This window comes from Crocuta crocuta, unplaced genomic scaffold, assembly GCF_008692635.1.
Source record: "Crocuta crocuta isolate KB4526 unplaced genomic scaffold, BGI_CrCroc_1.0 scaffold147, whole genome shotgun sequence".
In the NCBI taxonomy this organism is placed as follows: Eukaryota; Metazoa; Chordata; class Mammalia; order Carnivora; family Hyaenidae; genus Crocuta; species Crocuta crocuta.
The window spans coordinates 7727125-7754004 of record NW_027532594.1 but is presented as its reverse complement, the minus strand read 5'-3'; the positions used below and the strand labels follow the sequence as shown (position 1 = coordinate 7754004).

At 36.5% G+C, this 26880-nt stretch overlaps 2 protein-coding genes across 4 annotated transcripts in view; one reads left to right on the top strand and one right to left on the bottom strand.

Annotated features, from left to right (window-relative positions):
* Positions 1–14: 14 nt before the first annotated feature.
* On the top strand, positions 15–17050 carry TUBE1 (tubulin epsilon 1). 3 transcript variants are annotated; one of them, XM_077780002.1, is made up of 12 exons: positions 15–80; positions 181–254; positions 859–911; positions 3809–3866; positions 6614–6729; positions 8222–8343; positions 10296–10483; positions 10691–10866; positions 11721–11861; positions 14444–14584; positions 15368–15542; positions 16331–17050. In XM_077780002.1, the coding sequence occupies exons 1-12, from the start codon at positions 56–58 to the stop codon at positions 16487–16489; spliced, it is 1428 nt and encodes a 475-aa protein (XP_077636128.1). In that variant the 5' UTR covers positions 15–55; the 3' UTR covers positions 16490–17050. The 3 variants fall into 3 exon arrangements, with proteins under 3 accessions (XP_077636128.1, XP_077636129.1, XP_077636130.1); XM_077780003.1 differs by lacking the exon at positions 11721–11861; XM_077780004.1 differs by lacking the exons at positions 15–80; positions 3809–3866 and having other exon boundaries at positions 238–254.
* Positions 17038–26880, bottom strand: part of CCN6 (cellular communication network factor 6) — a 17162-nt gene continuing 7319 nt past the window's right edge. The window contains exons 3-6 of the mRNA XM_077780046.1: positions 26694–26878; positions 23112–23354; positions 19748–19941; positions 17038–18399 (exon numbers count right to left, since the gene is read on the bottom strand). Coding sequence (XP_077636172.1) covers positions 18118–18399; positions 19748–19941; positions 23112–23354; positions 26694–26878 — 904 coding nt within the window. The 3' untranslated portion in view covers positions 17038–18117. The remainder of the gene's footprint in view (positions 18400–19747; positions 19942–23111; positions 23355–26693; positions 26879–26880) is intronic.

The window sequence follows — 26880 nt, the reverse complement described above, 5'->3', positions numbered from 1 at the left end:
GAAGTACGAAAGTGAGCGCGCCCTCCCGAGTGCTGGGGTCCGGTCGCGCCGCAGCATGACCCAGTCGGTGGTCGTACAGGGTGAGCTGCGGGGAGGGGAGGCACCTTGTCGCTGCGCAGCCGACCGGCCTTGTTGTTTCTTCTAATGGCTACTCTCTTTCCCTCCTCTCGCTGATCGCAGTCGGCCAGTGCGGAAACCAGATCGGCTGCTGCTTCTGGGATCTGGCGCTAAGGGAGCACGCCGCGGTCAACCAGGTACCCGCCCAGCCGCCCGGAGACCCCTCGCCTGTCACCGAGGCTCGCCCAACAACTAAGCAAGGATCAGCCCATTTGACCTTTTATCTGACTGATATAAGTTGTATGGGGTCTTCTCAGGAAAGAACTGGTTTTTAAGCGTTTGTTGGCGTCACACCCAGACCAAACGCTGGCCAAATACCTTAAGTCTGGAGTCTCCCTGATTCTCAGAGTCTCATTTTTATCAGGAGTCTCTTGAAGAGCAAGGAGTAGTATTAGAGGAAGTACTTTGTAAAATTGGAAACATGTTGTACTATATTCCTGAGTTTAGTCCATTTTAAAATGATCACCAGGAATCCAGAGAAAACTCTCTTGATGCACCTGTTCTCCAATCCTGTGGGGCTCCTTTCTTCAGCGCCCTCTGCTAAACTTAATCCATAGATCCTACGGCATTCACTCTTTAGGGAGGAAGAATCAGTGCATTTTATGATAACTTGTATTTTTGTTATTGTTATAGCCAAATACCAGCCATTACAGTATTGTGAGAATATTAAATCGAAAGGTTTTCATTCGGGAAAGAAGCAAAACTTAATCAAGTGCTATAAATATATTTTTTTCTTTTTAGAAAGGAATTTATGACGAGGCAATAAGCAGCTTCTTTAGAAATGTGGATACCAGGTAAGATGGGATTAAAACCTGTCACATCGAATGATTCTTTCCATGTCATCAGATTGGGCGAGAATTCTTCAAAGAATAATAAAATAGTTTATAGCTATAAAGAAGTTTTTTGTTTGTTTTTCTCATTATTAAAAGCATTTTTCTCATTCTTATTCCCACATCATTAATATTTCTCATATTATTATGCAGAGCAAGACACCAGGTTTCTTTTTAAGACCATATTAAGGAACAAAAAGAACCTTTAGTGTGCCTTCTTTTATTTAACATGACCTTGAAATAAACTTTTACCAAAGGACTGCTGGAAATTTCCCTCAGTGTATCTTTTTAATGCATTCAAGAATGCTAACTTTTAAAAGAAAAATGTATTTTTATATTTCTGTGATATTATTTGTAGTCAGGAATATTGGCTCTATGAATAGAATGTACTAAAAAGAAGAAAAGCAATTGTCAAATTACTTTTGTCTATTTAATAAAGAATCTATATAACTATGTTTTATTTGAAAGAGTAATGTTGACATTCAAGGTATGTCCATAAGGTTTTAATGTATAATCATTAAGTGTGTGTGTTTTCAAAATACTTAAACTGTGGTGGACTTGAACTGAAAAATACAGAGTGAATATCCATCTTTATGTAATTCAATAAACATTCTAGTTCCAGTTCGAATTAGTTTGTTGGGTATTTGAGGTAGTTATCTCCTAGAGAAAGCTAATTAGTCCCCACTTCCTTTGCAAAGCCTCAGGCTTGCAAACTTAGAAAACTTGTTGACATCTTGAGATTAAGTCCATTGCTCTACTGCACAGGTAGATAAACCAAACTCAAAAAGAATGGGACATTAATACACAGAAGGTCAATGTAGTAATTGACAGTAGGGACTGTTAACTCAAGACACTAGATCTTCCTTTACCTTAAAAAGCACATTCTCTTCTGTAGGAAATCTGCCTAAATAAAAAGTTGCTTGGTGACCATGGAATCAGACCAAGGGAAGTTAGGTGTATTACCTTAATGGCTGGTGTCATTTATTTTTATTATGTGGAAATATCTGCCATCTAGATTCCCCAGAATCTAGAACTAGATTCTAGAACATCATTTCCCCCTAAATACTGTTAAAAGACTAAAATTTGCCTTTTGATACTTCCTTTTACATGCTTCTATCTAAATATCCACTCTCAACCCCTCTACTCTTGATGGCAAATCCTTTCACTAAGTATTACTTAGTTGAGGGGCGCCTGGGTGGCTCAGTCGGGTGAGCATCTGACTTCGGCTCCGGTCATGATCTTGCAGTTTGTGAGTTAGAGCCCCGCAATCAGGCTCACTGCTGTCAGCCTGTCAGCTCAGAGCAGGCTTTGGATCCTCTGTCCCTCTCTGCCCCTCCCCTGCTGGTGCCATCTCTCTCAAAAATAAATTAAAAAAAATTTTTTTTCAAGTATTACTTAGTTGAGACTCAGTCTAGCAGCTATTCTTTCTTAATAATTGACTATATAACTGTACTCTTATGTACTCTGTTTTATAATAATTTAACCTGAAAGCATTCTTATTTCCCCAATCCCAAGTTTCTCCAAAAAGGAGAGCTGAGTCTTGGTATCTTACTATTCTATGTACTGTCATCCCCTGGGAGCATCTGTTCCACATTAATACAAAAAACTCAGGGTGCCTGGGTGGCTTAGTCGGTTAAGCGTCCGACTTTCGCTTAGGTCATGATCTCGTGGTTCGTGGGTTCGAGCCCCACGTCGGGCTCTGTGCTGACTGCCAGCTCAGAGCCTAAAGCCTGTTTCAGATTCTGTGTCTCCCTTTCTCTCTGACCCTCCCCTGCTCATGCTGTCTCTCTTTCTCTCTCAGAAATAAATAAAACATTAAAAAAATTTTTTTTAATTAAAAAACTCAAAAACAAGATCACATATTTGTATACACTTCTATATCTTTTTCAGGAAATGACCACAACTTTTTAATAGCATCCTGGGAATTTACCTATACTAGAGGTTAACAAACCATTTCTATAAAGGACCAGATGGTAAATATTTCAGGTTTTGCAGACCATAAGTTCCGTGTCACATTGGTTTGACTCTGCTGTTGTAGCGGGAATGCAGACAGCTTACTAGTGCATAAGCAAATGGGAAAGACTGTGTTTGAATAAAACTTTATTTAGGAAAATAAGTAGCTGGTCAGAGTTAGCCCAAGGACCACCATTTACCAGCTCTACCTATAGCATCATCTGTACTCAATTCAAATTCCTTTCATATATTCTGTCTTCTTGTAAACTATATTGACTCATATTCTATGTTTGGTTATAGATGTACTTACTTTAGTAACTTTTGTTCTACATGAAATTCTAGGAACAACCTTAAATATACAGTGATATGTAACTGGTGGCTTAAGCAGTAAAAGTATCCAGTTATCTCATAGAAAAGAAATCTGGAAATCTGATGATCTAGGCTTGGAGAAGTGCTTTAAAGACCGAGGCACTGTCACTTCATGATTCCTATTGTGTTGGCATCTTATCCTCATATTTATTATTTCATAACTAAAGCGGCAGCCACCACTCCACGCATCCGTACTCATGTTCAACATGGGAAAAAAGGAAGACTTGGCACCAGTCTGCATCTGGTCCTCGTATCAGAAAAGCTTCCTAGCATACGTCCTTTTTATCTCAGTCAGAACTGGATTACATGGCCAGCCCTAACTACAAAGAAAGCCAGGGAAAAAAGTACCTCACTTTTTCAGCCTCATAGGAGAGTAGGCAAGGGAGAGGAATAGGTATGGCATCTTCTCTTGCCTTTTGTGTCTTCCCCACTGGGCCTGTAAGTAGCTTTGTTATATAAATGGGAGTTAACTCTATTATCTAATAGCAGTATTAGCCTTGAAGGATCTTATGACCTTTTCTCATTTTCTTATCTTTCAGAGTGGTTGGTGATGGTGGCAGTATTTCCAAGGGGAAAATTTGTTCTTTGAAAGCACGAGTAAGATCTATATGCTTGGATTCTTATATTGCATATGTTTTTAAAACAACTGTACTTTTGTAACTGTCATGAGAATAAAATTTTAGTTTAACTTTGCAAATTAAAAATAGTATTGACTGGAGCGCCTGGTGGCTCAGTCAGTTGAGCAACTGACCTCGGCTCATTCGTGATCCTGTTGTGGTCTGTGGGTTTGAGCCCCGCGTGTGTCGGGCTCTGTGCTGACAGTTCAGAGCCTGGAGCCTGCTTTGGGTTCTGTGCGTCCTTCTCTTTCTGCCCCTCCCCTGCTCACACTGTCTCTCTCAAAAATGAATAAACATTAAAAAAATAAAAGGTCACATTTTAATGTAAATAAGCAGACATTTATGTCTACCTGAAACTTTAGGGGAAAAGTCGTGTGCTTTAAGTAAAAACACTGCCTATTTCTCATTTTTTGTGTGTGAATGTTTCAGGGGAGATGTACATCTAGATAAATGATAACACAAGGAATTTTCTTAACTCTAAGCCTGAAATACATATTAATGCAGGTTAATTTTTCATTTGAAGATAATGGAAGATTTCTTTGCCTCAGAATTACTATTCCCAACACAAAGCGTGGATCCAGCCACATAATAGTGAATACCACAACCATGTAAGACCTGTTGAACAAACATGCTTCAAGTCAGTAGCCCACATTTACTCTTAATCTCATTCCAGCAACATTTCTCTTTTGTGATTGTTGGTCTACAACAAACTGTTTTTTCCAGTTGGTGATAAGTTATTTTTGTAGCAAAAAAGAAAGGCAGTTGAAGTGCTATGGAAGGAATTGTGCTGATTCTATCAAAACTGACTTCAAGAGATGCTTGAATGTCACTATGCATTCTGCATGTTACTTCCTTTGTCAGAATGTAAGGTAATTGAGGTAATTGCCCACAAATTATCTTAAATAAATCTGTTTTGGAACAAGGCCAATATAAGATAATGTTTTTTCTTTTTGTAATCCTACACAACTCGTAGTACACTACAGTTTGCCCAAACAAGGAAGTGTCTCTTATGTGGTTGATCAGGTGTTAAAGTCAACATTTGAGGTAAAAGTTGCATAGCATCATAAATATCTAGAAAATCCCTAAATTACCAGTAAATAACCCTATATAGTCCAGTATACATAAAGCGTATACAGAACAGCACATTTGCAATACCTAAATATTGTATAGGGTTTTTTTTTTAATTTAAAAAAAATTTTTTTTTTGAGAGACAGAGAGAGAGGGAGACTCCGAATCCAAAGCAGGCTACAGACTGAGCTGTCAGCACAGAGCCTGATGTGGGGCTTGAACCCATGAAACATGAGATCATGACCTGAGCTGAATTCAGACACTTAACCGACTGAGCCACCCAGGCGTTCCTGTATAGTCTTTCTAATATACGACTGTGATATACTATTATACAATTAGAAATATAATATTTCTGATATTCTGTGGAAGACAGTTTTTTAAATTCCTTGCTTATAGTAGCATAGTTAATTAACTACACCAATAATTGAATTCACAGAATTTAAATGGGCATAAATTGCAACTTCACGGTAGTTAGTGCTCCCTAAATATTGAACTTGACTGTCTCCTGTCAATAAGATAGCAGAGCATGGAGTTTGGTGGGTAAGGGTGAAGATTCTGTACCAGGGTAACCCGGTTTGAATCTTTGCTCCAGCACTCACTAGCTGGGTTGAAGTTGTTTAACTTTCCTAGGCCTTAGTTTTTTCACGTGTTACGTGATGGTAACTGTAGCACTACGCATAAGGTTGTGAGGATCAAATGGGGTGATGTGCACAAAGCACTTAGAGCCCCAACATGTAGTAAGTGCTTAACATTACGGGGTCACAAGAACTTAAAAAAAGCCCATAAACCAAACACTTTCCCTGTGACACTGAATCAGAATTAATAGCTTTGTAATGAACTCTAAGGTTATTTCATATTTTTTTTAGTTTTTTAATTTATTTAACTATTTCCGTTTTCACTCATCTTCCTCAGTGTAGAAAATGTAGGAAGTACAAGACGGTGTGTGTGTGGGGGGGGGTTTATATAATTCTCTTGCCATCCCTGCTTACATTTTCCTCCAGTCTTCTCTGTTTTTCTTTCCATAGTTAATTTTATGTTCTATATCCTCATTTTCCTCTGAGGAATAGAGGTTATCTCCCATGTCAATAATGTTTGTGGTAATGAATTAGGTTTCCTTGGTCAGAGAGGGACCCTGTTGTCATCTTTGACAATGATCCAGCACCTTGGTTTGCACATAATAGTATGTTTACGGATTTGAATTGGACAGTTTGGGGCTGTGATTCGTGAAGAGCAGCATGGTTGCTCAAGTGAGCAGAGAGCCATTAACATACCCTACATTTACTAAGAATTTTTTTCTAGTTAAGGAGCCTTTTAAATTTCTGAGTCCTTGTTCTCAAAACATTTACAGTCACATAGGCACATGAGTAAGAGAATTATTAGAGGAAATCAGTTGAGGGGATTATTCAGTTCCTTTTTTGCCCCCACATGGTATTCTGGAGTAGGATAAGAGTTTAGAATCCATCTTTTAATTGTATTCCACCTCCTGAGCAGAGTGAAATTACCTTTTCATTCTTGTAACAGATGCTACATGAAGATTCAAATAAAGATTTCATTAATCTTAAGCTGTAAAAAGAGTAGCGCAACTTTTAGCTCATAAATTCATTTACAGAGTAGCTCTAAAGAAAAGTATGCTAATTAAATTTTATTTCTCTTTCTCAGGCTGTCTTGATTGACATGGAGGAAGGGGTAGTAAATGAAATTCTGCAGGGACCATTGAGAGATGTATTCGATAGCAAGCAGCTCATCACTGATATTTCTGGCTCAGGGAATAATTGGTGAGAATGTGCTGTGTGTAAAAATTGAATGTCACCTGAAAAAAAATGAACAATCGTTCCTTCATTCTAATAGGTCCTGCTGACATGAGAGCAAGATCTAACCTGCTACACCTGCCTCTAAGCTGAAACAGCCCATCATCTTTTCCTTGAAAAATGATGGTGTTTCTCAGTACTTAAAAGTCACCTGTATCATAGTTCTTTCTCATTTTTTTAAGAAAAAAATTACGAAAAATTGATTTACCAAACTCCTTGTTGTAAATTGATTCTTAAATACAACTAAATAGTGACAAAAGTGACTAAATAATGACAAAGGTATTTTTATAAACTCTTCTCTTACCTATATTATTTGATTCTATCAAGTTCTCCGTTGGTCAGATTTAATATGATTGATAAGACTAAGATGTGCAAGCCAGACCAGTGTCCCAGTATTTAGGCTCAGCCTGAGGCTGTTTAGCTTTAAATATAATGGTCTGTTCTCCTTAATGGGGTAAAAATCTTCAACAACGATCATTTAATAATTGCCATTGAAACTGTTTTGCTGCTTTTTAAAAATTAAGTAGCTCCTTGTTACTTGCAAATCTAGTATTATTTTATCTATTTACAGTCAATCCCTCAAGTTCCTACTGTGGATGCATAATTACCGGGTACCCGGCTGGCTTTTTCAGAAGAGTGTGCAGTTCTTGATCTGTGGGTCCTAAGTTTGAGCCCCATGTTGGGTGCAGAGATTACTTAAATAAATACAACTTTAAAGCACGAATTTATACTTTGTGTTCTTAGAGACTCATCTGGGGAGGATCAGTCACTAAATGAATTCACATGCCCACTTAACTGGCTTTCCACTAATTATTGTGTAACTTGTAATTTTTGAGTTACACAGCCTGATATATGTTGTGGGAAAATCATTTATTTTTTAATCATTTAATCATTTTTAATGCATCAAAGTGCTACTTGCAAATCTGATTAGCCAAAAAGGCTTGCAGAGTCATGAGTATCAGTTTTTTTTTTTCTGTGCCAGTTTCTCTAATCATATCACATGACTTATGTTTTCTCATATATTAAACCAATATGTTCAAAATTTTTATTTTTAATGTCATTCTAGTTGACTACATTCTACTTTTCAATATGTAAAATTTACTGCAGAGTTTGTTTTAAATGGAGATAAGAAACAGCTATGTAAATAAAGTCTTATAATTATGTCTAAAGAAAAAAAGAGAAGATAAATATAGAAAACCATAGTTTAATATCCACTGATAATGAGCTATTTTGTCCAGATATTTGAGGATTATAGATACATATATTTGTTACATCTTCTGCCTAGTGTCTTTGAAATATCATAATATGATTCATTGATAGGAAAACAGAAGAATTTACTTAATACAGTAAAACTGCTTCTTCAAATTTTTCTATAATCTTTTCATTTAGATCAGAAAAATAAAATCTTGAAATAATAAATGCCAGGGTGATTTTGTAATTTATATCTTTTTTTCCTCAGGGCTGTGGGTCACAAAGTGTTTGGCAGCCTTTATCAAGAACAGATTTTAGAGAAACTCAGAAAGTCGGCAGAGCACTGTGATTGTTTACAGTGTTTTTTTATCATACATTCCATGGGAGGAGGTAAAGTTATTCACTCGTTTCCCTATAATAACGTGAAAGTGTAAGTGGGAACTCATTTTGCAAACTGAAGTATGTTTTCAGACTTATGCTTCATAAAGGTAGAACTTTTAACACTGTGTTTATGAGTATGTACATAACTGCTTTTTATTTTAGATTTTTGTCAGATTTTGTTGCTATTACCATATTTTTTTTAAAATTTAAGCCCTGTTAAGAGTCAGTAGAGCTGAATCTGAATTGTTTTTCTTCTACCTTTAGTTTCTTTTACAAAATTTCCAACGACATTTCAGTATATATGAGCTTCCTGGGAATGCTGACTTTCTCTTAAGAGTTTGCGTGTGCAGTCTCGTATCCTAACTAGAGGGAGCATTTCTGGCTAAAAACTGTCCGTATCCTTCAACTACCTTCAAACCTTTCTTGTGTCCAGTAAGAGACGTAAATAAAAGAAATCCTTTCATCAGCTCCTTTAAATCTTTCCTTACATGGCAATTACCTTGACTTATAATAAATGATCTGCACTGCTTTCTTTTCCCAGGAAAGCCTGTACCTTGCAAATGAAGTATCTTGCTCCTCTGTCCCATGAACTAGAAACATTGTATTTTGCTATTTCAAATAGGATTAGCAAATTTTAAAAGAAAAATTTGCCATGATGCTCTTTTTCTCCGAGCTAATATTAGGATTTTATATTCAACAGGTTATATAAATTGATTTTTATACATATCTATTATGCAGTATGATAGTATTTTGAAATTAAAATTATAATTGCTTTGTAAACCATGCCTTTAGAGGACCATCATAATCACTGAATTAAGAAACAAATTCTCAAAAAAAAATAAAAAGAAATAAATTCTCTCTGTACTAGTGTAATTAACCTACAAGTTTGGATACGTTTAAAAAATTTTGATTTATATTTCATTACAGTGCCTTTTGAAATCTTTCTGTTCAGAATCTCAGATTATACTTTATTCATAATATACTGGTAAAAATAAGTAATAGTGAAGGTTGAAAATAGTCTCCTCTCTCACATCTTAATTCCTAGTTTCTCTCCTCACAGGTAATCAAGTTTGCCAGTGTCTATCCTTCCAGATATTTTCAATGCCTGTTTTATGTGTATGCATAGTTTTACATAAACAAGATTATGAGATGCTTATTACTCTTATTTTTTCACTGTGTCTTTCCCAAATGTCTTTGAATATCATCTGTGTTGCATAGAATTCAATTGTGTTAATAATTTTTAAAGTCTATTTCTCATTAGTAGTTGCTAAGTTTATGCTGTTCAGTTATGACAGTCCTCAGTTGAATATCTGGTACGTACATTTCTGCTCATTCGTGGCTCTCTAGCTGTAGGTAATATTCCCAAAAGGAAGGTGGGACCAAAGAGTATGTACGTTTTAAATTTTGATTCATATAAATAAATACCTTCCTACATTATTTCACCAATCCATATTATTAGCAACAATTTATACAAGTTTTTATTTCCCCACGCTGTCACCAACACTGTGTATTAGAAGACCTAAAGCTGTCTAATATATTCAAAATTAGATTGTTTTAATTTGGATGGCTTTGATTATAAGAAAGGTTAAGCACATTCGTATCTATTCACCAATTGATTTATTATGAATTACATATTTACATACTTTGCCCATTTTTCTATTATTCATTGATTTTTGGTTATTGATTTGTGAGACCTCTTTATTAAAGCAATTTAGTCCATCATATGTGTTGGAAATTTTTTCTTAGTTTGCCCTCTTCATTTTGTTTATGGATTTTATATGTATATATTTATATGGTGCTTAAAATTTTTTAATGGAATTAAAACGGTCTTCTCTATGATGGCTCTGGTGTTTAATATATGTTTCTACAAAAAAAAATGTAAAATTCCAAGTTCCTCATAATTTTATTTTGAATCATTTATGCTGGGTTTTGTTTTCTTTTTTTGCAATTTTGATTCTTAGGAACAGGATCTGGACTTGGCACATTTCTCTTAAAGGTGCTTGAGGATGAATTCCCAGAAGTATACCGATTTGTGACTTCAGTTTATCCTTCTGGTGAGGATGATGTCATAACCTCACCTTACAATAGCATCTTGGCAATGAAGGAACTTAATGAGCATGCAGACTGTGTGTTGCCCATTGACAACCAAGTAAGAAATGACATGTGACTTATGGGTATATCATGTATACATTCTGTCCTATGTCGTGCTTATGAAACATTGTCTTCACCTTTCAGCCTTCCCATCTAAGAGGAAAAATAAGTATAAATTGTTTTTCTTTCTCTTCTTTTCTTCCTGGTAGAATGGCATCTGTGTCCGCTCTTAATAGCTTCTCTCCCAATATTTTTCCTTTAAAAGTCTTTGTTTGACATCATTAGCAAAATTGACCTCATGGTGAATTCTGGAAAGTTGGGTACAACTGTAAAGCCAAAGAGTCTGCTTACTTCGAGTGCTGGGGCTTTGAAAAAGCAGCACCAGAAGCCCTTTGATGCAATGAACAACATTGTGGCAAATTTGCTCCTGAACCTGACCAGGTAATCCTATTGATGGTATACCTGAGGACAGTTTACAGACTTCACTTCGCTTGTGATGAGGCTTGCAGTAGCATTCTTGTAGTAGCAGTTTTTAGTTTTCCTACGTCATAAGAGCTTCTTTTTATTTTGTCTAGTATTTTCAGACCATGGAGTGATTGACCAGAATTTTCATTTCTATGGCTCCAAAGTGGCATTTCCTCAGATACATTCTATAGAATGTATTAATGTATTATGTATAGAATAGAATGTATCTATTCTATATAATATTAATAGATATTAAATGAAAAAATTATTACAGAGACACTTGAGAACCTGATTAAATAAAAGCAGCTTTTTTTTTTTTTCTGTAGAATGTCTTCGTCTTTCAAACCAGCTAATGTTTACCTCCTCATTCATTAGCTGGTCCAAAATATTTCCTTGACTTTGGTCTAGAAGATTGCTTTGGCATTATTATATTCCAAATTATAGAACACATTAAGCAAACTCTTGAGGAATTTAGTAAAATTTATAAGACAGTTAAATAATCATTGACCTGTATGTGCTTAACTCAATCTAAAGTCTATTTTAAGTAAGATACTTGTGTGTATGTAATATGCCTCATAATAGCGTTTTGGTTATACATCATATAATCCACAAATAAGAATTGCTATACATGTGTATTGTATTTTAATTGTCTTTATATATGATATTCATGATACTAAATTTCACTAATACAGAAAAAAAAGCATATATTCCCTAACTGAAGAACAGTGTACAAAAGGGTTTAAGAATGCCTGCTGAATAAATCTAGCCATGTTCAAAGTATAAAGATTTTAAATTAATTTTTTTCTCTTGCTTTAATGATAATTTTTTAGCTCTGCAAGGTTTGAAGGGTCCCTTAATATGGATCTTAATGAAATCAGCATGAATTTAGTTCCTTTTCCTCAACTACATTATCTTGTGTCAAGCCTAACACCTCTATATACACTGGCAGATGTTAACATTCCTACCCGAAGGTAAAGTGTAGTAATTTTATTCCAGTTACTTGATAATTTGATTTACTTTTTAAAAAAATTTTTTAAAGCTTATAATAACTCTGGGTATTTCTTCATATCATTTACAGTTGATGACAACCATTTTTTCATGATTTGAATTCTTCTTTATTTTCAAGTCATTGATTAAAAGTCAATATTAAGGGGCACCCAGGTGGCTCAGTTGGTTAAGCCTTGGGCTCCTGACTTCAGCTCAGGTCACAGTTCATGGGTTTGAGCCCCACATCGAGCTCTGTGCTGACAGTGCGGAGCTGGCTTAGGATTCTCTTTCTCACCCTTTCTCTCTGCCCCTCCCCTACTTGTGTGCTCTATCTCTATCTCTCTCAAAATAAGTAAACTTTTTAAAAAGTCAATATTAAACTATTTTAAATTAAATCTAAATTTCTAAGCCAATTAAATTAATAAAGATATAGTTTTTATTGAAAAAGATCTAAAGGCTTTGAAGTCTGACATACTGAGTCTGAATGCTAATTATGTCACTAGCTACAGGACCTTGGGCAAGTGACAAACTTTCTTTTCATTTTTCTCATCTGTAAAAATGAGAATCAATGCACCTATCTCATTCGCTTGTTGGGTATATTAAATAAGAGTATCCTTTAAAGCTCTTATCACAGTCTCATACCATAGAACTAGGCTTTCCAATGTTATTGTTCATGGTAGCTGTTACATATCATTTCCAGAACTCCTTGCTTTGTAAGTGGGTGTCATTTATAAGCATAACACTTAAGAGGCTACTTAACAAAAAAATGTAGCTGAAAAATACTCCGAGCATATTCAGTGATAATGAGCTTGAAAAGGTCCAACTGGCATCGACAATTGAGGGAAAAGGTCCTGTCACACTCTGTAAGAGGGTAGTATGCTAGTATGCAAATTATAAAGTAAAAACTAGATTAAAGTTTTTATAGTTTAAGTTTTGGCAAAATAACAATTCTACACTGTGTGGGATGTCACAGTGATATTAACTAACTTTTATTTAACTGGTAACAAATACCCGGTTATGCCAGCTAACAGATAGGACTCTTTCTGCTCAGGATGCTGATAACCTTAAGCTAGTCAACTTGCATAGTATATGGAATATGGTGACCATTAAATATTCACTGTTTTTATCAGCCCAACATATTAAAAATGTGAGTATTTAAATAAAACGTTCATCTTTAATGTGGACACATACAATGTAAATTCATACTAAACTATTTATTATACAACGGTGATAATCCAGACATTTTTTACACTTAATTAAGTACAGCATAAAGGAGAAAATGTTCGACTTGGTCTTTCCACCTGAATGTTTCAAAGCCAATTAAATTTCTTTTAATCCTGCTTTTCAGCATATTTTGATAAAAATAATACTGTTTCAACATTTTTTATTCATATAGTCATAATTTGTTACAAAGGTTTATTTTTAATTAAAGCGTGTTTGTGAAAATATATAAGGGACTGTAAAGATTTTAGACTCTTAAAGAGCTTGTCACAGTGTTCTTTCTATCTCAGTGTTCTTCTTTTCCGCTGTACTGTAGATATTTCAGAGGCTGCTGTATCAGCACATGAACACATTTGTCCTTGAGAAAAGTAATAAAATATTTTAAAATTGTACTATTAAAAGTCACAGTTTTAAAATTCTTTAATTTCTTATTAGTAGTTTCTAAACAAGTGAGAATGTTTTTTGTTGTACCTTTTATTAATGTCATTTCTGAGTAGTCAGTCCCATTTTTATCACATGAAAATAACGAGCGCATTGTAGAATTATGTATGTTTCTTGAAATTCCATATTTCTTATGTAAATAAAGATAAGTATTCCAGACTCACAGATAGCCCCTTACTAGTTTTTATATTTTGTGTCAGAAAATAAATCACGAACAAGTTTGCCCACTTGTTGTATGGTGATTCTTAACCTTTTCTTGGTCTCCTTAACTCCATGAAAATGCCCAAAAGCACATAACACACCACAGTTTTGAACACAGTAGCAGAAGATTTATGAATCCACCATAGCTCACTCCTTAAAGGAGCCTTCTGTTCTTGCCGTCACATGACCAAGACAGAATGTAAGCTCATTAGAGTAGGAAATTTTTGGTACTGTTAACTGCTGAGTCTCTTGCACTTAAAATAGTGCCTGGCACGTAGTAGGCTTTTGGTAAGTAACTGTCGAATGAGTGGGTAACACAGTGATTTCTGCAGCTCTTCCCAGACATTCTGCAGATTCAGCGTACAGAACCTTGGTCAGAGTTACCTAAGGAACCTAATCATATCTGTATTGAGGCAGGTGAGATTTAAGAACCAGACTGGAGCTATATTAAGGACCTAGGATGCCGTGAATTGTTAGATATAAACTTGTGAGCACCTTTTTCTTCCTCTCTTTAAATGAAGGATAAAAGATGTCCTCTTTTTTCATATTTTTCATCAAGGTTGCTTCAAGAAAATGATAGCTGATATTTAGAATGTATTTGTGTATGAAGTTTATTTACCTATAGATGACTGTCCCTGCACTTTGTAGTTATACATAGAAGAAGTAATATTTGGTATAAACAGCGATTCTTTCATTGTTCTAGGTTGGATCAGATGTTTTCGGATGCCTTTAGTAAAGATCACCAGCTAATTCGGGCTGACCCCAAACATAGTCTCTACCTCGCCTGTGCCCTTATGGTTAGAGGAAATGTACAGGTTTCAGATCTTCGCAGAAATATTGAAAGGTTTGATTTTATATTTTCCTGATAATTTATGTGTACCACTTGTGACAATGTAGCATGGTAGCTCAGATGGCCTCTCTTCCAATCCTAGCATTTGCCATTTAAGTGTGACCTTGACTTTTTTCAAATGTAAAATAAGGATTATAGTACAAAATTGTTATTTATGAATAACGAATAAAACATCTCATGATGTTTTATTTTCAGTTTTTTTAATGTTTATTTTTGAGAGAGCATGCGTAAGCAAGCAAGGGAGGGGCAGAATGGAGGGAGACACAGAATCTGAAGCAGGCTCCAGGCTCTGAGCTGTCAGCACAGAGTTTGATGCGAGGCTCGAACTCACAAACTGTGAGATCATGACCGGAACCAAAGTTGGATGCTTACCTGACTGAGCCACCCAGATGCCCCAAGATATTTTATTTTCTGAAACTGTTCAGAAAATTTAACTATTGTTGCTTTACTGCCACCACTACCACTACATTGCTTCTAAGTTTATATTTTACTATTTTTTGACAGTCTGGTTTTTTTTAGGAAAACTCTATTGAATTACAAAGTAAGGAAATTGTATTACTTTCATTTCTTTTTCTTTGCCAGATTTTATGTCCTCCTCACTAAATGTCCCTTAGTTCACAGTCAGACTGTACCATGGTACTGCTAAGAATAAAACATAGATAACTTACCTTATATATTAAGCAATTAGAATGGTAATTACCATCAGTAATGTCCATTGCCACATACGGCAGATGTTTTCAGTACCTTCATTCTCACCTTTGGGTTTTTCTATCTCAGATTAAAACCTTCTCTACAGTTTATCTCCTGGAATCAAGAAGGTTGGAAAACCAGCCTGTGTTCAGTACCTCCCGTGGGCCATTCCCATTCATTACTAGCTCTAGCAAATAACACATGCGTGAAGCCTACCTTCATGGAACTCAGAGAGCGATTCATGAGGCTCTACAAGAAAAAGGTAAATATCAGTACACTTTTGTAACTATATGTTTTTATTTGGATTATTTAAGATGTTTTCTTGTGAATTACACTATTAAGAGTCAGGGGCGGGGCACCTGGGTGGCTCAGTCGGTTAAGCGTCCGACTTCGGCTCAGGTCATGATCTCACAGTTCGTGGGTTCGAGCCCCGCGTTGGGCTCTGCGCTGACGGCTAGCTCAGACCCTGGAGCCTGTTTCAGATTCTGTGTCTCCCTCTCTCCCTGACCCTCCGCTGTTCATGCTGTCTCTCTCTCTCAGAAATAAATAAAAAATATTAAAAAAAAAAAAAAAGAGTCAGGGGCACCCCTGACTGCTATATTCATTGTACTGATTATAAATGAAGAGGAGAGATTTACTCAGACTATCTAAATGAAAAATCTCGTGAGTTTATAGGATTTGATTCTCTCTTTTAAAATTGTTTCTCTTGTAAAACTGAGTGATCTATTATTTTAATAAAGTATATCTATGTTTTGGTGCACCTGAGTGGCCTATTCGGTTACATGTCTGACTTTGGCTCCGGTCATGATCTCACAGTTCATGGCTTCAAGCCCCACATCAGGCTCTATGCTGACATGTCAGAGCCTGGGCCTGCTTCAGATTCTGTGTCACCCTCTCTCTCTGCCCCTCCCCAAGTCATGCTCTGTCTCTCTCTCTCTCTGTCTCTGTCTCTCTCAAAAATAAACATAAAAAAAATATGTTTTAGGATAGTTCTATTTGTATCAGGTTTCCTGAAAATGGTCAACATTATCCGTTTTTGTTTGTTTATAGGCTCATCTTCATCACTATCTACAAATCGAAGGGATGGAGGAAAGCTGTTTCATGGAAGCTGTGTCATCATTATCCGGGCTCATAGAGGAGTATAACCAACTGGATGCCACACTAAGTGTGCCTGCAGAAGATTTGCCTAGACTAAGCGTCGTTGTGTAAAACAGAAAACCCAAAAGGACCACTTTTACTTTCCTGAATGTCACATTTTTTTGTCACTTTATCTTTCTGTTTCAGAACTACTGTGATTCAGAAAGCCTAGTTTGCACGTTTCATGTTAGAAAGCATTTTTGTCTTAAAAAAAAGAGTGGCTTTCCTTTCGTCACAATTTGTGGATGATACCAGTGTGTGACATTAGTGAAGTCCTAGTACCTTTAGCTTCAAACATTTGTCTTCAGGAAGTTGCCCTTTTCTAAAATTGAGAACACAGAGTTCAACATTTTACTTTATTTATAGTTTCATGTTCAGGCATTCGTACAATGGTAATCATGTCTTCAATAAAAATCTTACACAGATTTTTATATATTTATGTATAATTTATTTTTTCATACTTTGGTTAAATTCTCCTGATTCTTTAAAAGTATGAAGAATACTAGAAGACCACAATATAAATATTTCTATGTAATTAACTTTTCAGGGATAGGTTTTATTATAACAGCTATTAAGGAGGTATTGTTTCTTTGTATAACTACTTGTTTGCACTGAAAAGAGTCAAAATTTACATTTATTTTTACAGGTATTTGTATTAAGTTATTTTTAAATATAATGCTTTTTATTAAACCAGTTGATTTTATGATAATAAATATTCATATTTTTAAATAGTATAACTTCTTATTGGTTTTGCTTCTCACCACTTACGTAAGCAAACGGAATGTTACTCAGCTTGATATCTTCTTCCAAACTTTGCACTAAAAGGCTGTAATAGTCTAGTGAAAGTGTTCCAGTTACTATAATCTCCAGCTCTAGTTTTTAACATTAATTTACCTTTAAATATAATATATATTTTATATCCATAGATGGGTTTGTCATTTAAGGAAGTACTTTTTAGGAACAATTTATTTTCAAACCAAAATAATCTATTGTGTGCTTTCTTTAGTGTTATATTCTTAAGTTTCTTTCCTTTTCAAAGTAAGGATACTGCTCTTGATCTTTACGTTAGAGATTTAACTTTTTACAGTATTTTGTATATAAACTTTTAGATTACAGTTGTCTACAATGGCCGAAGAAGTTCTACTTCCTCTTTCCAAAAGAAATCTTAATAAACTCATATTTAGGATAGGGCAATGGAAACTATAAATATATTTACAGTGTAATCTTATTCCTATTTAAGAATTAACCTAGACTCTTGCTCACCCACATAATGATTATCATCTGATGAGATCCTAGGCTACATTGTCAAAGTACACATAAAGTTTTAAAACATAGTTTTAAAAAAGTTTGAAACTTTTTACACATCTTCACCAAAGTATTCCAGATTACTTTATAGAATGAAATGTTTTCTTGTAAATTGTATAATTTTTCCATCATGTATGGAATATGTAGATGGAACCAAGTATCTGTGTATTTCATAATTATATATTTTAAAGTAAGAGATCACTTTTAAGGTGTTTAGATTTTAAGAAAACCTTTTTAAAAGTTTCTATTGCCTTAAATAGAGTCATATGAGAATAGGTAGGCATTCTTACTGTTCTGAATCAATCAGGTAGATTTGCCATCCTTTAAAACCATTCTAATTTTCCGATGTAATGACATGATTACCTGAACTTAACTTTTCCCATACAAATTTGGTTTTATAGGATCTTGAGCTCAGAAAATATATCTCCTGGATCTCTGCAGTTTCTTTGACATACACAAGATGTAATCCACAGCATCTTCCATTTAAAGGACCCTTCATTTGGGCAATCAAATTGAACAGTAATCATTTTAGACTTGTTAGGGACACAGCATCTCTTATCTAAGCATACTCCGCAGAAAGTGGGCTTATAACTCTGAGTGCTTGAGCATCCAGAAAAGACGAATTTTTCAGCTTTGTGGAGTTGGAAAGTAGGTTGGCACGTTTTTCCTTTAGGGATCTGAAAAGGCATACAACATGAAGAAGCCATTAGAAAAGCGATACTATATACAGAACATTTTTATAGCACAAACACACAGGTATAATTATTTCCAGGGCATTTATATTTCTTATTTGGTGACTCAGCACTCTCTTTTCTAACTTTGCAACCCCCTCCCCAGAGGCCTGTCCTCCCTACTCTTGCTCCATCACAGGACCCACTCCCCGGGATTTTTGCTCTCCACCCTTCACTTAGTTCCACAATTTCCACAATGAAAATTTCCGTCTCATTTAATATCAAGGGCCAGGCCTTATTAAATGTTTATTTGCCTAAGGCTTAGCAAATCCCTAACACAGCTCAGTTTTGAGTGGATGAATAAATGAATCAATAAATATCTTAATCCCTTTAAAATTGAGTTGTCAACTTCTTAATACGACAGGGAGTAACCTGGGGATGAGAAGGGTTTTGTAGCATTCCTGAACTTACTCTTGAGACAGTCGTCTTGCCTTGTTCTAGAAGTAGGGCCAGCTCTAGTTATACCAAACAATTTCAGGGTAAATATTTTATCATAGTCCTTGGGCAAGTTCCCTTTTTAATAAGCACAGAGCATTTTGGAAATGGTGGCTTCTCCCTTGGTTATTGGTGAATCTATAACCAAGATCAGAGCTTCTCTGATGTTCATAATGTCAGTTTTCATAATTATGATACAGCAGTCAGAATCTTTTATCCATTGTTTTGATTCCACTACATAAAATTAATATATTTTTTAAAAGTTAGAATCCGAAAAGGATTTACTTTTTATTTTTTTTTTTAAAGGATTTACTTTAAAAAAAAAATGCATAGGGGCGCCTGGGTGGCTCAGTCGGTTGAGCGTCCGACTTCAGCTCAGGTCATGATCTCACAGTTCGTGGTTCGAGCCCCGCGTCGGGGTCTGTGCTGACTGCCAGCTCAGAGCCTGGAGCAGGTTTCAGATTCTGTATCTCCCTCTCTCTCTGACCCTCCCCGCTCATGCTGTCAATCTCTCTCTCTCTCTCAGAAATAAATAAAACATTAAAAAAAAATTAAAAAAAAATGCATAGTGGGTGTACCACAACAAATCAGGCTGCTCAAGGCCACACTGTTAAGCTACCAGAGTACCCAGAATCAACAGGTTAACAGGACCTCCCCGCTTTCCCCGCTTGGTAAAATTTTCCCCATGAAGTGCAGTTAGATTAATACTTGCTTTCCTCGGAGATAGTTTAAGAGTTACAATGAGGTGATTTTTTTTTTTTTTGTAAGAATCACACACTGTCTATCCCTCTAAAACACACACTTTTCAGGAGTCTCTTAATATTGAATTACAATGAAGCTAAATCTAATTAAATTTTACCTTTACTCTCTTTGATATATTACTGTCGCAGGGTTGAATATAACACAGTCTTTTCTCTTTTCTCATTTCACAGTTGCTATTTTCATTGGTCACCCTATCAGATATTCCCATCCCACAGGTTCTGGAGCAAGGGCTCCATTTTGTTGCTTGCACAAGACATTTTCTTTTCCAAATAAGTGGGAGATTCCGATAAGCTAAAATAAAGGGGGAAAAGTACATGCGTATACATATGTGTACTCAGACAACTTTTAAAAATTATTTTTAAGCTAATAGTAAATAGGTCAGAACTTTTCCTTTTATGCAGTGTAACTCAGAATAAAATAAGCTTTAGTCTAATTCATCATTCTCTCTTTTTCCTACTTTCCAGATTACCTTGTAATCAATTGTATTACAGTACAATTTCTTAGGAAGAATAAAGATAATTTATCTTTGAAAAATCTGAGTAAGTGTATCCATTTGCTTCTGCTTAGCTCATCCTCTAAGTACTAAACTACTTGCCTCTTGCTGGATATTATTTTCAAAAATGACATAGACATTAGTCGGATTAAGAAATTTGAGGTATTAATCAGAATGATGTCTTAATGTTAAATTTCATGGCATCTTAAAATCTAAAATACAAAAGTTATATTTAAGAATAAACCATTAAACCAGTTACTTTTCCTCTACTTGTTTTAATCCAGTCTTCTAGAAAATTCTCTACATTACACTGAACTAATCAAAATAACCATATACTAAATCATGGCAAATGTGTAATCTATTTTGTTCATTCAGCTTAATTGCTACATTCCCTGTGGTATCAGGCCCATGGTATTCCTTCCATTGGCTAGCCGTTTCAAATCATTTATAGAAAGCCATGGCAAAGGAAAAGATGGATAGATCTCTGGGTAGGTGGGTAAGTTGCTGGACAGATGGAGGTCCCTCCACTGATTGCTACTTAGCAGAAGAGTGGAGAAGGGGATGAATAATGAGAATATAATGAGTGCATAATAATTCTTCCATCCTTATAGAGCACTGGGAGCTTCTTGTTCTGCTCATGAATGAGTCAGGCCATTGGTTCATTTTAAACAAACTACATTTTAGGTCATTGTCTCAAAGCATTTCCTTAAGGTTAATATGTATCCTAAAAGGGATGCTTGGAATAAGGTTGTGATTTGAGTCTGCTGTTGAGTAAAGCAAAACTCTGGCTATATTACTCCAAAATGCAAATTTAAAACTATGAAAAGATGCCCCTCTCCCAACAACTACCTTCTTGATAGGAAAGATCAGTCACTTTGAAGTATGTGCTATCTTCAAATAAATGATACTTCACTGCTTTCAGTGTTATTAACAGTAGGATGTTGCAACTGCACAAGGAACTGAGAGAGAGGAAGCAGAAACCTGCAGGTACCTGGAAGGTAGACAACAGTGTAAAGACCTCAACGCAGGAAGCAGATTAAAAGCCTGGCACGCATCTGCAATAAATAAAGGTAGGTTCGATTATCACATTACCAATAACCCCCTTAAAAAGTTAAGCCAAGAGCTGCCATTCAGGAATCTAACATTCATTGAGAAGCAAGAAGACTAGAAGAGCTTTTAAAGTAAGAGTTTAGTATTTGGTGAGCAGTGAGAAAAGCATGGAGCACTATGTCGTCGCATATGCTTCATGTGAGCAAGCAAAAGCTAGAATCCAACCATAGGCCATCTGGAGTCAAGTATGCCCAGATACACCTTAAAATATGTTTGTCACTGTGTTTATTTTTAAAAACCAAGCTTCTCTTTGGGCCCCTAAACACAGTTTCACGGTTAAGCAGAGGAGAGACTTGAGATGGAACATACACTAACATAACTAGGCCTGTAGTCTCAATTACCAGAGAGTACAGTGGCATTTTTCCTTGTTTTTTGTAGCAAAGCACGAGCCACTGGGAATGACCATGTAACACCCCCTCCAACCAGGTTCCAATGATGCTCTGCAACTGCTCTCCCTCCACAATTTTAGTATATGTGCTGCCGAAGCGAGCACTGCTCTCCCTCCACAAATGAGACTCCGACTGAACTTGACCCAAAGGGCTTCACTAGTGGTAACTTGCTGCCCTGGGGCATTCTCTCGCCAGTGAGGTTCATGCGTGGGTCCCAATAACTTAGACTAAGCCACTCAGATCCCATTCAGAAAATCAACAATTCCAGGACATTTTGGAAAAAAAGAACAGTTTGGCTTATAATTTTAGAGGTTTCAGAGCATTAGTAGTGTCATGTTTTTAGCTGAATAACTAAGTGTTGTAAATGCAAACTCACCACAACCTGTTCAATTATTTTCAAATTAACTGGCATAATGGAAGTCTTTGAGAATGTTCCTTTCATAGAGTTGGTTTTTTAAATATCTAAAACCCATTGCTCTGATTATAGTTGCTTTTATTAAATATCTACATAACAACTTGGGAGTTTTTAGTATATATAAATATTCCTTCTGTATTCCCATGGCACCTTTCATTCACTAAGCTCCAAATTTCAGTAAAAAGGCATTCTTGATTTCTGGGTGAAAACACAGATGTGAATAATACCAGGCATGAATACTGACCCTTTTGAGTTCTTCCTCATCTGTACTTCATTTGTTGGTCTTTCTCAAACTCCTGACCCCAAAATGCCCTGGCACTTAAACAAGATGTTAACTTAAAGCAGACCAGAATACGGTGTTTATGAATATACGGACACTAACTAAATGGCCAAGTGCTCATGATGAGAAAGAGTCTCATTACAGGTTTCTGACTACATACATACCTGGGAAACCTACTTTAAAATGCCTGCATGTACGTTTATTTAGAGAGAGGTTGGTAACTGTAGAGCTTCGTTTTCAGACTGAATGAAAAAATAATCATAGGTCAGCATTCTCCTATTTTTAGAAACAGTATTTACAAATTCAAAACATATTCTCAAATATTTTTAATGACTAGGCTTCCATTTCTGCTTTTGTCATATACAAGAGTTGCCTTTGAAAATTTCTGGAACTGAATGGGTCACACATCTTGCCCATAATATAACAAGACAAGTAAAAGTTTCTCTCGGGTGCATGTGAACAATGTTTGGTCAATTTTCCTTAGAAGAGTTTGAGTGGGAACGTGCAGAGGCATAGAAGAGTTTTTCTGACATAGCAGAGCTTGTAAAAACTGGAGTATTTTACTGGCAAAATCTAATACATTATAACGTTTCCTTTAGAGATATTTAGAATATACCTGTCTGAGGCAGAGACTGAGTAAGATGGCACACCCAAACTAACTCTCAGACTGACCACTAATCCCTAAGTACTTACTGAGTACCTGTGGTACATAAAAGGAACGTGAGAGAAAATCACAGGAAGCCGTACATGAAAACTCAATATGCCTCTAAGCACCTGGCATTGTTTTGTAGCTCGTTGAGAGCTGTTGTTGGATCGGTCCCAGGCCACAGTTTGATTGATCAGACTTCTTTCCACCTTTAGCCCCAGAGCAGTGACTGTCAGCCAGCTTTGGTATGAACAGAGGTGTGCATCCAATGGCCCCACTCACACAGAGACAGCTGAACAGGGGACTGGGCTGAAAGACTTGGCCATTATGATAATGTACCCTGTTGAACTCACATCCCACAGCTATAAGATCTGAAAAGAGAGAAGAGCAAAATCACTAAAGAAGCCATAACTGATCATCCAGACTTCCAGTTATAAATCACAGAGGTAATAGCTATCTCCGTTAGGAAGTAGTGTTCTCAGCTTCTTAGGCCCCAATTGGGACTTTGTCAGAACATGTGTAAAAGGTGAAAATTAGACATTTTCATTGTATTAAAGGCTATCAGCTCCCATTGGTCACTTTCAGAGTCTAGACCAAGTCAGGATCAATATTAGTATAGCACTGAGATAATGACTGAAGTCTGAGATGGGTTGGTGGCTGGTAAGACTGAAGTTTCCCCAGATGTCCAACAACAGGCAGGGACATATGTGTAGGAAATGAGGATACATGAATGGCTGAAGAAACCATAATTTAACTACAGTATTGCACAGTGACTAATATTTTTGTCGTTAAGAGAACTGGAGGAAACTTTCACTCTTCTGAGAAGTATTCTTGACCTGGATCAATGGTTCTCAAAAGTGTGACCCCTCACACCTCTTGGCAGTATTTGAGGCCCTTTCAGAGAATCTGCAAAGTCAAAACTCTTTCAGAATACTAAGATGTGCCTGACTTTTTTTAACCATGTTGGTATTGCACTGAGGGTGTAAAAGCAATAGTGGCCAAAACTGCTCTTGGAGCCTTAGACTCAAACTGTATGTATAGGTTAGTCCTGTGCTTTTCCTTTCAATGCACTTGTACATAAATGTACTTCAGAAAAAAAAAGCTAGCTTTACTTAATAATGTCCTGATAACACAGTAAAAATTACTAATTGTATTAAATCTTAACCATCTAACATACGTCTTCTTAATATCCTGTGTGACAATGTAGGAAGTATTACAGAGAGCATTTCCGTACATATTGTACCATATTGAGGAGAAGCGCCTATTGTATTGTTTGAATTTGGGGCTGAACCAAACCACTTTTTTAGTGAGACTTTCACCTAAGGAAATGACTGCCAGATAAACCATGATTACTCAGGTATTTGGCAGACATTTTCTTGAAAATCAACAGTGAGTCTGTCACTTCCAGGAAAACAAGTTTCTGGCCAATGACAGAATCCAGGCTTTCAAGCAAAAATTAGAATTTTGGAAACTCTATATTCACCACTGAGATCTTTATAGCTACCCAATATGCAGACTTTTCTGATGAGACTGGTATTGATTAACGTGATTTTTATTATCATATGAAATGTATCAATATTTGGAACACCTATGTAACCTTTGTTCCACACTAGTATTTTCCAAATAACCAGTGCATGGTATTACAAAATTATACATGAGTAAAAGACCCATTCCAACTATGTCTTGAATAGACTAATGCATTTTAATGTCACAGAGTTTGACAAGTTCATGGATACGGTTTCAGATTCCATGATGCAGCTAATTTTCAAGAAATTACCTCTTCTCAAGTTTTAATATTAAAAAGAATATTTACAATTATCTGAAAATCCTGTTAAAATATCCCTGCCTTTTCCAATGACCTGTCTATATAAGGCTGAATTCCCTTCATATATTTCAACAAAAATAACATATAGCAATAGACTGGAAGCAGAAGCAGACGGGGAAATCTAGCTATCTTCTGTTGAGCTGGACATTAGAGAGATGCACAAATGTAAAACAGTTCCATTCTTCTCACTATTTTTTTCTTTGTTTTAAGAAATAAAACCTTTTCAGAAGTATATTATTCCTGTCAAGTTGCAATGGATTTGCTATTTTTAAGTGAATCCGTAAATATTTTTAAGTTTCTATCCATCTAAATACCAGTAGAGATAACTCACATAAACAAAAGCTCTTTGGGTCTTCGTTAATTTCTGAGACTAAAGGGGTCCTCAGACCAAAGTTTAAAAATCATTGTTCTGTATCATGGACTGGCAAATGTATTTATAGACCATTGGTTTTTGTCACAACTACCGGGCTCTGCTATCATAAAGCAGCCACAGACCACGAAACTGAATAGTGTGGTTGTGTTCCAATAAAATGTTATTTATAAAAACAGGCTCTGGGTGGCCTCTGGGCCATAGTTTGTAACCCATTTGAGGCCATCCCCACCCCCACCCTCATGGCTATGCTCTTAAAATATTCATCACATTCTATGTGAAATCACTTGTGGAAAGCTTTGTCTGACACAGTAAAATTGGGCTCTGTGGGGTAGGGCCTATATCTTGTTCTCGTTTTTTTTGCTATTTTTCCAGCTGTTGGTCACAGTGCCTGGCTCATTTGTGGCTGTTCACTAAGTGCTTTTTAGGTTAAGGAAATAACTTGGCCAGCACCATTTGGGAGAAAGGAGGATCCTGATGCCAGAGTCGGACAGATGTGTTGACCTGTTGAATTTCCACAAATAATAGCTAACATTTATAAGAGTCTGCTGCCTACCAGATATTCTGCGAGGTGCTTTAGGTTTTGGGTCATTATTTCATGTGTTCCTCCTAGCATCTCTGTAAGATAGGAAGTATATATGACGTAACTGGGGCACAGAGAGGTTAAGCAACATGACCTCAAGGTCGCTCAGCATATAAAGTCCAGAATTTGAACCCAGGGCCTACATTCTTCGCTAATATTGTTTAGTGCTGACAGAGCTGTCAGGCCATCAAACTTGAATGGCTCTACACATTCAGTCAAACTCCAAAGCTGTGCTCTTATTCCAGGCTCACAAACTCCTGGTAGTAATTTGCCTGCCTACGCAGTCTTTTCTATAGACTGACTAAAATGTTCAGCTAACATGGATGTTTCTCTTCTCTTAGAAATCTTAGTGTTTAATCCTAGGTAAATCAGGATCCTGAGTTATTGTCAAGGTGTAGGTTTAGATGGTCTCCATCAGTCTCCAGAGCTGAAATCCATAAAGCTGAGGTCAGGTTTGTGATTTGGGGCACCCCTACTTTCCTTTGTACAAATCTGCTTCTGTTAAAAAGTACAGTAACTTGATGGTCATTGGGAAAGGCGGAGATTAAAGCAGGGCGTAGGTCCTTACATTTTAAGCAAGATTATTTTTTAGTTGCAGAAAAGGCTGAATTCAGATCAAGCTTTTGACCGTAGTAACAAAAGGTGTCATTTTGTGGCACTCTAAGATGTCAGGCTCTATTCACATAGTTTCTCCTATTTTTATCACTAAAAAATTACCTGAGAATAACTACACGATCGCCTCAGTGCAATAAACAGAACAGGTCATGTCCACTATGACAAAGCCAGTCCCACTGGTGTGTGAAAGCCAAACCCACCTCAAAGCCTAGCCAAACTAAGCTGATTATTCCAAATTAACAATTACAGGGGGAGGGGGTGGGAGGGAGGCTGTCGGGGCTCAACCGCGTCCCGCGGGTCCCGAAGCAGACACTTACACGCACACACTCCGGTCTCGTACCTAGGCCTGTCCGCCGAGTAGTCACAGTACAGCCCTTTGTGCGGGTCGCAGAGGTCGGCCTCATTGCAGACGTCCCCTGCCTGTTTGGCACAGGTCCAACAGCATCCACAGCCGTCCCGCAGCAGGCTCACTCCGGGGGGGCAGCGGGGCTTCCGGCGCGGGCA

Coding starts and splice junctions, on each gene's coding strand:
- TUBE1 (XM_077780002.1), top strand. CDS start 56: ATGACCCAGTCGGTGGTCGTACAGG. Junction 3,867..6,613: donor TTTGTTCTTTGAAAGCACGA/GTAAGATCTATA, acceptor TCTCTTTCTCAG/GCTGTCTTGATTGACATGGA. Junction 10,484..10,690: donor TGTTGCCCATTGACAACCAA/GTAAGAAATGAC, acceptor TTCCTTTAAAAG/TCTTTGTTTGACATCATTAG.